Genomic DNA, 13,694 nt, shown 5'->3' on the forward strand with positions numbered 1-13,694 from the left:
TCTTTTGAGCTTAGAAGACGTAAGAAAATAAATTATGCTGCCCTTAAGACCAGAATGTAGCTTTGTAAAATGTGACATCTTGATTCACTTGAAAATAGTAAACTCTCAAAATACCACACTGAACTTCAGACAGTCAGTGAGTGTATCGCAGATACCATGCAACTCGAGTTCTCATGTGGCATTCCCTAGAGAAGTATTATCAACAGACAGTTGCTTCTCAAGCTATAGGCGTCAGGATCTGTGACTTCAAATTAATAAAGATTTATTTCTTTTTTATACTGTATGTCTCTTATGGGGCATCTAGGAATTTTATTCCATATGTCCTTATTATTAGTGTAGTGGACATACACTAACCACCTTTGATTACTATGACAGGAAAAAGAGCCAAGGCAGTCATGTGTAGACTTAAAACTTATAGATATTGTCGCTTTCTCTTACATTTCTCTGGTTAACATAAATCATGTGCTGTAACTAACTTTGAAGATGTAAGGCAGTACAATCTCACCAGATGCTTGGGAGAAATGTAATATTATTGCACAGCCCTAATGACCAAGCCTTTATGAGGAATATACAGAAGCATTCATGGTTGATTAGTATATTTTGGTAAAAGATGTTAAGAATCCTTTTTAGACTGAATAAAGGTACACCCCTAAGCCCCAACTGCTAGAGATCAAGTCTAGGGTGGTGTTCTTCTAGGTAAGGGCACGATCCTCAGTTCTGAGTTAGAGATCTTGATGCTGGGTAGCTCTGTGGAGTGTGTGGTTACCTCTATTGCTGCTCTAGTGCCTCCTTCTCCTGAGGTGGACCCATGACCATTGGCATGAGCTCACAGCCTTGCAGCTGCATGGCCTGGCCACTCAGCCAAGTGACAGCCTTCAGCACACCCCTGCCATTCAGAGAGTTGTAAAGAAGAAAACACTTTGTTTCCTTGGTAAAATGAAGTGTGATTTTAATTGTAATCTTGTTCATTGTGAACCTAAAGCAGTTAAACATGATGGCAGTGGAAGGCCATGTTGCTGCTCTCCTGCATGTTTGAAAGGTTCTGGTAAGGATTGATGCAAGCACCGAGTATCTTAGGTAAGGCTTCTGTTGCTATGATACAACACCACGACCAAAAGCAGCTTGGAGAAGAAAGGGTTTGTTTCAGATTACACTGAGAGAAGTTACAGCAGTCACTCGGGGCAGGAATCTGGAGGCAGGATGGCTGTCAGCCTGCCTGCTTCTTTATATACCCCAGGACCACCTGTGGGGGTAGCACCACCTACAATGGGCTAGGCCCCTCCTCACCAATCATTAATCAAAAAATGTCTGCCTGGCAGGGGTGGCGCAGGCCTTTAGTCCCAGCACTCAGAAGACAGAGGCAGGAGGATCTCTGTGAGTTCGAGGCCAGCCTGGTCTACAGAGTGAGATCCAGGACCGGCACCAAAACTACACAGAGAAACCCTGTCTCAAAAAAAAAAAAAAAAAAAAAAAGAAAAAAAAGAAATGTCTCACAGGTTCGCCTACAGGCCAGTCTTATAGAGGCATTTGTTTGTTGAGACAGGTCTCCCTGGCTGTTCAGGAGCTTGCTATATAGACCAGGCTGGCCTTGAACTCACAGAGATCCTCCTGCTTCCATCTCCTTCAGCAAATCCTATCAGCATGCTGATGGACCACCACAACTAGCCATTTTCTCAATTGAGGTTCCCTCCTCTCAAAAGACCTTAGCTTGTGTCAAGTTAACAACAAAAAAACTAGGCAGCACACCATGAAAGGCTATTGAGTTACCGGTTGTGAGTCCTAGGATTGTGATACTTGAAACTAAAGCAAGCCCTTGTATAACAAGGAAAATTGACATCTGTAACAAATATTTAATAGTTCAAATGAAATACAGATAAAATAATTAAAGATCAATAGGCTACCTGAAGACAATGGCTATTCTGCTTTTATGTGTCCAAGTGGCCTCAGTGAACTTGGAGACAGTATACTGGAAGTTTTTAGAAACACAGTCCTATCTACTACCACCATAAAGCCTAGACCAGTTTTACAACAAAAATTTGATGCCAGTTCTTCATTTTGAAAAAAAAAGTTTTTTTCTGCTGTACAATATAATTTTTTAAAGTTTATTAAATTTATTCATTTATTTTACATCCCGACCACAGTTTCCCTTATTCCTCTCCTCTCATTCCTTTCCCCTATATCCCCTCTGCTGCACACCCACAACCCACTCCTGTTTCTGTTCAGAAAGGGGCAGGCCTCCCATGGGTATCAACAAAGCATGGCATATCAAGTTGAGGTAGCACTGAGCTCCTCCCCTTTTGTTAAGGCTGGGCAAGGCAACCCAGTATGAGGAGTAGGTTCCCAAGAACCGACCAAAGCATGGGGACAGCCCCTGCTTCCTCTGCTAGGAATTTGACTTTTAAAAACAATGCCAAATGAAATTCTAAAGTAGATAAAGAAATACTGAAGGGACTTTTAGACTATAGGACATGATTGGCAGGAAAATGTGCTAGAATTTGTGAATGCTCTGAGTGAACTCCTTCAAATGGAATTCATACATCTCTTAGCAAATATTTTCCTATTTAGTGATACAGACTTAAAAAATATCTAAAGAACTTGGACGATTCTAGAAGACAAGGGACATTATTTTATTCCTCTGCATAATAAAGAAATATAAATAACTTTTGAAAATGGTAACTTTTTATTAATGCTTCAACCAAAGGATGTCATAATTTAGAACTTCATTAGCTTCTGTTCAAAAATGAGCAGCCGGCAGGGCTGGAGACATGGCTCAGAGATTAAGAGCACTTACTGCTCGTGCAGAGGACTTAGGTTCGGGTGCCAGCACCCGCACCCACTTGGTGGCTAACAGTTGTCTGGCCTCCTCGGCCATCAGGTATAAACATGGTACATATACATGCATGCAGATAAACACAAACACATAAAATAAAAAATCCTTTAAAAAAATCAGCAGCCTGGGGCCTCCCCCAAAAGATGCTCAAGCCAAGTTATCGAATCAGCATGATGGGAAAGCTTCTAGTTAACAGCTGACACAAGGAATTCTTAGAGGTTGCCAAGATACTGAAAAACTATGCAAAGGCTTCAGATGACTCAGTGAGTAAGGTGCTTGCCATGCAGACATGCGGGCCTGAGTTCCGATCCCCAGCACCCATGTCCCATCCATCCCTTTTGACATGTGTCTGTAATCTGGGCTGAGGGGTGGATATCCTGAGATATTGTCCAGTCAGCCAGTCTAACTGAAGCTGCAAGATCCCAGCAGAGACCCCGCCTCAGAAAGGGTCTAACCTAACAACCTCTGGCCCTCCACATATCCACACAGTGCTAGCACACCCACACACATGTACACACCCTTCCCACACAAATGAAAAGTAGTCAGTGTCAAATCCTATATTCACTGTAATTCCCCTGCAAAATAAGATTATAGCATGCAGCCTGCATATGAAGAAGCTGTGAAGTTGATTATTGAACAAGGTGTCTATGTGACTATTGTAACATCAAAGACTCTTCCAATTGCTAGCTCCTGGAAGGGATTGTAAAATAGGTCCTTTGTCTGGTATTTAAAAAAAAAGGCAAAAAGATTTTACAAAGATAATTATCTCAAGGTAATTTACAATAAAGTCTAAGTTTTTAAAAATTCTTCATAAAAGCTCCAACTTTTTAGTATTTTAAGAGAACTAGTTACCTATTTGTGGTTAGTAGGTAAAAGAAAATTGCTTTCAATTTTATGGCAAAGGAAGTTCATGAAAATTTTCTTATTAGAGTCTTCAATACAAATGTATTATAGGATTTTTAGCCATGCTTTACCAAGTTGATATCATAACTTTACCAGTTCATATCATTAGCAGTTATGATATCAACTTGTGGAGTCTGTTCAGTGTTCTGATGGTCTTTGTCACCTTAGGCCTGGTTTCCCTCCTTGCAAGGAAGTCTCTTGTGAAGGCTTGCTTCCCCTATCTTTGAAGTGTGTTTAGAATATTCTAAAGAATAAATATTTCTCTATTTTTATGTGGCAACAAAAAACAAATACATTACAAATCGGTTAATTTTGTTTCTGTTACAAATAAAATTTTTATGTTTAATAATGAATTTTTTTTTAAATTTTTTGCTGCCAAAAAGTGAAGTAGGTAACTTAAAATGTCCAGTAGACTAGAGCACTCACTGCTCTCCTAGACTGACTTTCCCTTCTGTTTTGTCCTTCAAGTTCTTGTAAGTGGATTGGAAGAATAATTGCCCTCACAGGTTTGCTTAGAATACAAATCGATGAAGTAAAGAAAGATTCAACATTAGCAACTATTTCTGTGCAGAATGTGTGTTGAACACTGATGCTAGCCCAAGGTCTAAAAAATAGTAAGGGTGGCAATTGGTGGGACATATGGTCACAAAAAGCATGACCATATTTTGTTACACAGACACTAGAAGTTTCTAAAATGTATAATTTTTTTAAAAAGTGTATAATTTTGGAAAATTTGCTACATAATGCAGTACAAATGAATAATTATTGTGAAGTTCAGCAGCTCAATCTGGACTTCTAAACTTTTGTGAGCTGAGTGGTTAATATATACAGACATAGTATTTCTACATGCATATGTGAAGAGACATTCTCTAGGCAAAGTTACAAGTCTACAACTTTGGAAACCTCTAGTGAGCCTTTCTCTTTATCAGGATAAACTAGGGCTCAACAGTTCTCACTAACTATACTCTTTCTTTTGGACAGGGTTTTAATTGTGTAGCTCCAGCTGGCTTTGAATACACCATTCTCTTTTTCTCAGCCTTCCAAGTGCTGGGGGCTTCAGACATGCACTACGGTGGCTGGTCTCTCAGGTTTTCATTGTGATAAAATATTCATATGTAAAATAAACTCTTCTATTTGTTTCAAGTGTAAGTTAGCATCCTGTACGTTTACATTATTGTGACAACTGCCACTGTCAACACTATACTGTTCGGAACTTTTCATAATCCCAGTGGAAACTCTGACCCATTATCTGATATTTCTTCTCAACCTTCCAGCCTCTGGCAGCTACCCATCTACAGCCTAAGTGTTTTGATGCTTCTTGAAACACACGTTTCTTTTGCAAGTGCTTTATTTCACTTCCCACAGTGACGTCAAGGTCCATCAGTTTTGTATTATCTGCCAGAACCAGCTTCCTTGGAGTAAATCTTCTGTTGTGTGTATATTCAGCACATTGTGTTTGTCCACTACCTGTCAATAGATTCTGGAATTGTTTCCACCTTTTGGCTATTTGTAGTTAGTGCTGTTACACTTGTTGAGTGTGCAAGCATGTCTTTGAATCCCTGTTCTAAGTGTCTTTGGCTATCTTCTGAAATGGAGTTGTTGGATACTGCAGTAACTTTATCTTAACGTTTGGAGGGGGCTGCACTCCTTTCCCTGGGGTTGCAGAGAACAAATTTCTCCATACCCTTGCCAATTCATGTTGCTTTCTCTTTGTTTTGGTAATAATACTTCTGTGATGGGCATGGAATAGGTTTTTTGTTTTATTTGTTTTGTGTTTGTTTTTAATTTTGAGATATGGTCTCACTATTTAGCATATCTGTCTTGGCACTCTAGATATAGACCAAGTTGGTTTCAAACTCACTGAGATTTGCCTGCCTCTGCCTCTTGAATGCTGGATTAAAGGGGTGGTCCTTCAAACCTAGCCTTGACAGTCGTATCTTAAAGGTTTTTTGCTTGTTTACTTTTGTTTTCCCGAATATTTTTGCATGTTTTTGTGTAGACATTAAGCTTGTAGCTCAGACACATAGTTGTTCTTGTGTTAGCTTTATAAGAAGCTGTCACACATGCATCCAAAGTGGCTGTACCTTTTTGTAGTCCGGTGACGAATGAGACTTCCTGGTCTTCTCATCCTTGCCAGCATTTAGTGTGATCAGTGTTTTGAAATTTAGCTGTTTTTTGTTTTGTATTGTATTGTTTCGTTGAGATAGGATCTCTCTACATAGCCCTGGCTGTCCTGGACCGTACTACATAGACCAGGCTGGTGAATTTAGCTATTCTAGTAGATCGATGGTTCCATCTATCTCACTATTGTTTTAATTTTAATTTGCAATTGCCAAATGACACACAATGTGGACCGCCTTTTCATATGTGCTGATTATCATCTGATTGTTATTGTGGTTGTATTGTTGTTTGAGACTATAGGATCCTACTATGTAGTCCTGGTTGGTCTGCAACTGGGTATGCAGATCATGCTGGCTTGAACTCATAGCAGCCTTCCTGCCTCTGCCTCTCAAGATCTGGGGATTAGAACATGCATCACTCTGCCCCCATTGTGTGTCTGCTTGATGAGGTGTCTGATAACATCTTTTGGCTAGTTCTTAATTAGGTTGTTTTATGAGATGCCTGTGTATGACAGATGTGACTTTTTTATCGAGATAGATGTTTGCTGTGGTATTGTGTCCCTGAAATATTGTGCACACTAATAAACTTATCTGGGGTCAGAGAACAGAACAGTCACAATATTAAACATAGAGGATAGACAGTGGTAGCACACGCCTTTAATCCTAACATTCCAGAGGCAGAGATCTACCTGGATCTCTGTGTGTTCAAGGATATAGCCAAGCATGGTGGCTCACGCCTGTAATCCCAGAAAGTGAGTCTTTAATCCCAGGGAGTGATGGCAGAAAGGTATATAAGGCGTGAGGACCAGAAACTAGAAGCTTTTAACTGGTTAAGCTTTTAGGCTTTTGAGCAGCGCAGTTCAGCTGAGATCCATTTGGATGAGGATCAGAGGCTTCCAGTCTGAGGAAACAGGATCAGCTGAGGAACTGGCAAGGTGAGGTGGCTGTGGCTTGTTCTGCTTCTCTGATCTTCCAGCATTCACCTCAATACCTGGCTCCTGGGTTTGTTTTTATTAATAAGACATTTTAAGATTCATGCTACAGATGTTTTGCAAATACAGTCTCTTAGTCTGTAGCTTTTCTTTTGATTTTTAAAAACAGTGTATTTTTATAGTACAGTAGCTTTCATTTTAATGAATTATAATTGACCCATTTTTATGTCTCATGAATCATTTTTGGAAGTTACAAACTCAGTGCCTGCCACAAGAGCACCTAGAAGAATCTTGGCAGTTTTTGCTTCTTAACATTAGACCCTTTGGTCTATTTCAGATAATTTTGGTGAAAGGTTTAAGGTCAGTATATGGAATATAGGAAGAAGACTCAGTGGGTACAGTACTTAGGGCACAAGTACAAGGACCCAGGTTCAGATCCCCAGAACTCATATGGAGAAGGTCAGGTGTGACAGCATGAGCCTGTAACTGAGTGGAGGCACAGGAAGGCAGACCTCCAGATTGCTGGCCTCCGAGTCCAGCTGATTTGTGGACTTCAGGTTCATTGAGATCCTTTCTCAAATAATGAAGTGGAGAGCGATAGAAGAGACTCGATGTTGCCAACCTCTGGCTGCCACATGCCCGCACAGACATGACAGGCCGACAGATGCAGTATTAAGATCACTATATAGATTTTTCCCCATGTTATTACATTGCCTTTGCTCCTTTTCAAAGGTCAGTTGAGTATATTTAAATAATCTCTTTCTGGGCCATTAGTTGTGTTACGTTGATTCACTTATCTTTTGTTTATCCATTGCCACGTGCAGTCATGTTTTAAGTTCCATAATCAGGAAGTATCAGTCTTCTGACCTTGTTAATTTTCCTTCAGCATTGTATTGGCAGTTTGGATCTTTTGTCTTTGAATATGAAAGTCAGGGTTAGTTTATTAATGTCTGAAAAGTAACTGGAATTTTGATAGAGACTATTACATCTATAGCATAATTTGGAAAGAACTGATGTTTTAACAATACCATGTATAAAACATACCTTCATTATTTAGATATCTTATGTCTTTTTTCACTGCAGTTTTCTAGTTTTGCTTATAAAGATCTTATACACAGTTAGCTCTTCATCTAAATATTTACAGTTGTATATTACTTAACTGTGGGAATAAATTCTGAGAAATGCATGGATGATTTCTTCATTGGACAGACGTCATCGAGTGTACTTTGGTGAACTGAGACACCTGTGATGCCACTGGAGGCTGTGATCCTATGGAAACCACACGATTTGTTGATAAAATGCTATTTTATAGCATGACTATATTGTTGTGTTGACATGTACAATTGTTTTTAATATCACATTCCAGTTGCTTATTGATGGTAGCTAGGAAAGCAGTTGACTTTGGTATATTAATATTGTATTGTGTAACCTTCCTATTGTAATCATTAAGTACTTCTAGGAGACCATTCAGTGATTCCTTGTGTTTTTGTTTAGGCTCAGATAGACTATGATGCCATTGGCAAAGACCATTTTATTCTTGTCTAATATACTTAGTTTTCTTTCCTTCTTTCTTTCTTCTTCTTTATTTATTTATTTGCTCATGTGTTGCTTATCTATCTATGTATCCATTTATTTATTTGTAACACTGGATGACCTGAAACTCCCTATGTAGACCAGACTGGCCTTTGCCTGCCTGCCTCTACCTCCCAAGTCCTGTGATTGAAGTTATGTGCCACCAGTCTCAGTGATTTTCATCTCCTGTACTTAGTACATTAACTTGAACTTGCAGTGTATTACTGACTATGCATGGCTAGAGGAAATAGTCTTGTCTTTTTTCTGCTCTTAAAGGGAAAGCTTATAGTTACTTACCATTAGAAGTGATCTTTTTTTTTTAAAAGACTTTATTTATTTATTTTATGTGTATGAGTGCTCTATCTGCATTCTTTATGTGAAGAGCATCAGATTCCACTATAAATGCTGTGACACCATGTGTTGCTGGATTGAACTCAGACCTTTGAAGAGCCAGTGCTCTCCCTGAGCATCTCTCAGCCCTAGAAGTGATCTTAGTTGTAGTGCTTTTGTATATGTTTTGTTAACTGATGTGCCAGAAAAAAAAAAAAAAAGCCATAACTATGTTAAAGGTTATACAAAGGGTAGCATGTACTGCTTTTCCAGAGGACCTAAAGATTCCCAGCACCTATGATGAGCAGTTCACAGCTGCTTATAACTCCTGCTCCAGGATAATCCTAGAGGGGTTACTAGTACACAGATGCACACACCCACACACAGACCCACACATATACACATTATCAAAATATTTTAAAATTTTTACGGATTTATTTCATGTGTATGAGTGTTTTGCCTTCATGAATGTGTACCACTGTGTGCAATGTCTGAGGAGCCCAGAAGAGGGCGTCAGATCCAATGAAACTGGAGTTACAGCAGATAGAGTGAGCTGTGATGTGGGTTCTGAGAACTGAACCCAGGTCCTCTGCAAGAAAAATAAGTGCTCTTACACTGAGCCATCTTTCTCTAGACTCTGAAAATGTTTTCTTTAAAAAAAGATTCTACAAGGCTAGCTGGCTAAGACTTCAATATTTTATAGACTAGAAAGAAGGTTTGAAAGTTTAGAACTAAATTATCCTGGCTTATCTTTGGTCTCTAAGATCCATTCATTGCCCAGCCCTATGTCTGACTTACATTCTTGTGACTATAAGGTAAAACTTTTTGGACTATATTAACAGGCCACTGGCTTCTACCAGTTCAAAAGTTGAGAATATTACAAGATAGTATTTGAAACCTATAGTAGAGATTTCTCCATTTGTTGAAACCCATCTTACCTGATGTTTCCATCAATGTATTTGAAAAATGTCTTGATTCATAACTTACTGTTTGTTAACTACAAAAATCTGATGAAAGTTTTCATGTTGGAAATGTTGTTCAGAGCAACATGAATAAGGGCTACCCTTTGCTTGTGTATGTGTACCGTGTATGCTTGGTGTCCCTGAGGGCAGAAGAGGATAGTAGATCCCCTCAAACTAAGTTATAGCCCTGTGGGTGTTCAGAACCAAACCTGAGTCCTCTAACTACTAAACCATCTCTCCACCCTGCATGCCCCCCTTTCCTTCTTTTCATGTCAGGTTTATATGGTTCTTTTTTCCCTCTGGTTTTCCTATGGTAGATGCTTAGATTGTTGAATTTAGATCTTGTGATAGTCTTTGTAGTGTAATATATATACTATTAGTTCCTATCTCAAGTTTTTCCTGTTCATAGGAATTGGAGAAGGGACACCTATGAGCAGAAGATATTTACATTTTATTGATTTGACCAGCTGACAGTTTAAGTTAGTATTAAGTACCTAATTATAGAAATTACTGAATTATAAGGTAAATTAGCTTTGATGAAGAGATTACAAATGAAATATTTTCACTGTTATTTCCTTTGAACTTAAAGTGTGTGTAGGATCGTTATTTTTCCTTTTATTCTATTCTGTGTATTTCCCCAGAATATTAAAATGGTGTCTTGATAATTTTGAGACACAAACATGTACCAGCTAAGGTTGTGTAATGAAGGTCAGAGGACAACGGGTAGGGATTGACTTTCTTCTTCTACTGTGTGGTTCCCAGGAATTGGGCATCTTCAGACTCGTTGAGCTGTTTTGCTGTCCTCTTTAATCCTGTTATCCTTAATTTTCTCATGAATAATTGATTATTGCTTCTTTCTAGAGAATACAGTATGCTGAAGACAATTTAAAATTTCTATACTTGAATTCTTGAGAAAGTTTAAGATCATTAATTGAGAGTGATTAACATATCAACACACTTCAGGTCCAAGATGATATATGATGTGGAGAAACATATATTATTACTTTATCATTTCTATTAGAATCTCAGTAATATTTTCCTGTGGTTTAACATGGAACTAAACACTTTCTGATTTAATATGAATTTAGGTTACTGCAATCTGTAACAAGTTGGAAACAAACACAATGGGTTCTAATAAAAAAGGCTAAGGGTTAATTAATTCCTTAGAGATTTGTGTAAGATTAGGAATTTTATTCCATACACAACGGGTCATTTCTGGTCTTGAAATTACTAGCCTAACTCTAATGTTTATAAAGTGATATTCAGTTATTTGCAGAAATTTTTTAAAAAAGTACTGCTGACTCCTCACCAAAGGAGTTACAGTAAAGGTAAAAGATAGCCAAGTCCATCAAGTTGTTCTCTGACTTTTACATGCATGTCTTGGCTCGTGTACCACCCTATACACGCGCGCACAGTAATAATAAATAAACAAATTAAAATAGCCCATTTAAATGTGGGGCAAGGTGCTAACAGCAGTGAGAGCACTGCACACCTATAAGAATGGCTAATAGCCAAAACAATGACCGTAGTCAAATACCAGCAAGAGTAGAAAAGAAAGAAAGCCTCACTATGGTTAGTATGAATGCAAGGTGGTCCAGCCACATTAGAGAGCAGTGTGAGAGTTTATTAAAAGACAATATTATCATAAGGTTAGCAATTCTTCACATAGGTGTTTTCTCAAATGAGCTGAAATTCTGTGTCTGCGGGAAAGCATTTACATTGGTACTTTTTTTTTTTGCAAAATAACCTATGTCAAAGGAAGAAGAGTTCATGAAAGGGATGGATTTTGTGCCCAAGTACTTCCAACTTAATAGTTCTGTTTCAATATTCAGGCCTTTTTCAGTATTGTAAAAAAGATGGTGGACTAGACTAACAACAGTAGTTAAAGTAATCATACAAATAATTTTTACTTCGATTGAGAGTGAAATGAAGAAATTGTTCGTATAACCGAGCCCCCCCTTTCCTGATGCCATCATTTAGGAATCGGCCTTCCAGCACAGTTGATAGATACTGTTTTGCGTGTTTTCACCTCGTCTTGACAAACCAACCACTGTACCCTCAGAGAGAGCAGTCGAGGACTTGTCACTGGTGCCCTTTTGGTGAGAGTCTGGAGACTGACAGAAAGTGCCGCCTGCTGTGAACTGTCAAGTGAGAGTCTGCCAGAACCTCAGCAGACAGAACTAATTGGGCAGAAAAGGGGCTTTTGTGCTGTCTTCTCTCTTTCCTTTCCTTTCCTTTCATTCGGAAGAAGACAGAACTGTTAGAGTGGCGTGTTTGTGTGGGTCTGTCTGCGTCTGTCTGGGCATGGCACAGATCACTCTCTAACTCCAGGTCTTGCACTGCAGGTTGCTGAGCACATCCACATGGAAGCTGGCGCAGGACCAGACTCGGGACACACAGCTCATAACAGTTGATGAAAAACTGGTAAGGACTCCTACAACGTGCTGCCAGTGGGTTGTTCTGTACCACAGATGATTCGGTTTAGTGTTCTAGTTCTAGGGAAGTTATACACAACCCTTAAGATTTTCATAGTAAAATAAATTGAATATTATATGCAAACATATATACTAAGAAAATAAAGGTTTCTATTTTTGAAATGCTGATGAGTAGTAATTAAAAGTCTTATTTTGAAATATTCTTTTTAAATTTTCTAAATTACATTTCTATTTAAGTTATATGATACTTACTAGTGCTCTCTAAATTAAATATACTGGGTTTTTCTAGAACCATGCAATGTTATTACCGCTGTCTGTCTGTATGTGTGCCCATAAATATCATTTCTACATACTAAGCAGTTAAATTACAGCTAACAACAAATGAAGAATAATATTTTTCAATCATCACTCAATAAAATAAAAATATTCTCAGTGTTTAGATGTTGTTTGATACAAAGGCTCATATCAGTCAATAAAATAAAAATATCCTCGGTGTTTAGATGCTGTTTGATACAAAGGCTCATATTATGCAACAGCACAATGTTTGTAATGTTTTCAAGACTACTGGCACAAATATATAATAGTAGAATAAGTATGCATTCATTTATTATGTGGTTTATGATATAAATGGAAGGGTCTCTTAATTACCCCCTCCTAGGCAAGCTTTCTACACTGAGCTAACCCAGGACCACCTGTCCCTTTCTAATGATGGAATCTTTTATCACTCAACTTTGAACCTATAAGCACGATCCAAGCAAGCCATTCTGAAATTCCTATTTATACTACTGAAGATAATAGATGGATAAATAAATAGAAAAGTAAGCAGATAGTTTGGGAAATTTATGTCTTAGACCTCAGGCTAACTGACTTTTATTCAAATGTCTGTTAGTCCTATCTGTTGACCCTGCTATCATTGGTGTAGACAGTGTCGTGTAGATTACTGCAATAATGTCATAATTGGTCTCCCCATGTATTCATTCTCCTTCTGGTTCATTTTCCCCAGGATAATCAGAATAGATTTTTTTGTTTTGTTTGTGTTTGAGACAGGGTTTCTCTGTGTAACAGCACTGGCTGTCCTGGAAATCTCTTTGTAGACCAGGATGGCCTCAGTCTCACAGAGATCTGCCTGCCTCTGCCTCCTGAGTGCTGGGATTAAAGGCATGCACCACCATACCAGTGAATGTTTTTTTTAAATGTTGGTTTGTCACCTCTTGTGTATAATCCTTTGGCGGTTTCCTATTGCCCTAACAGTTAACTTTAAAATCCTGATGGTTTCCAAGACCTTGCATGATTTAGTTCCTGTCTTTCTGTCTAGGTTTGTTTTGTACTATTTGTTTATAGAGTATTCTGTAGACATGGAACTTGCTATTCTTTTTTCTTGCATTCAGAGTTCTTGCTTCCCTACCCAGAAGCTTTGTACTAACCCTAGGTCTTTATTCAGTCGCCATCTATTCATCTTAAAACATAATTAAGTATACTGTTTAGGCAAGAATAAAAGAAACAAGGCAGTTGTGTATAAGAGGAACAAGTCTTTCTTATGACATGTATTCTAATCATTAGTTAATGACAGCACTAGTGTTTTAATTTGCCTCTGACAATCTCATTGGCTT

General features: G+C 38.3%; 1 protein-coding gene across 2 annotated transcripts in view; it reads left to right on the plus strand.

Annotated features, from left to right (window-relative positions):
- Ndufs4 (NADH:ubiquinone oxidoreductase subunit S4) overlaps positions 1-13,694 on the plus strand; it is a 100,749-nt gene that overhangs the window by 21,075 nt on the left and 65,980 nt on the right. For both annotated transcript variants that reach the window (XM_037209431.1, XM_028884575.2), the window contains exon 2: positions 11,995-12,073. In XM_037209431.1, coding sequence (XP_037065326.1) covers positions 11,995-12,073 — 79 coding nt within the window. The remainder of the gene's footprint in view (positions 1-11,994; positions 12,074-13,694) is intronic.

The sequence above is a fragment of the Peromyscus leucopus genome, chromosome 11 (genome assembly GCF_004664715.2).
Source record: "Peromyscus leucopus breed LL Stock chromosome 11, UCI_PerLeu_2.1, whole genome shotgun sequence".
NCBI classification, from domain to species: Eukaryota; Metazoa; Chordata; class Mammalia; order Rodentia; family Cricetidae; genus Peromyscus; species Peromyscus leucopus.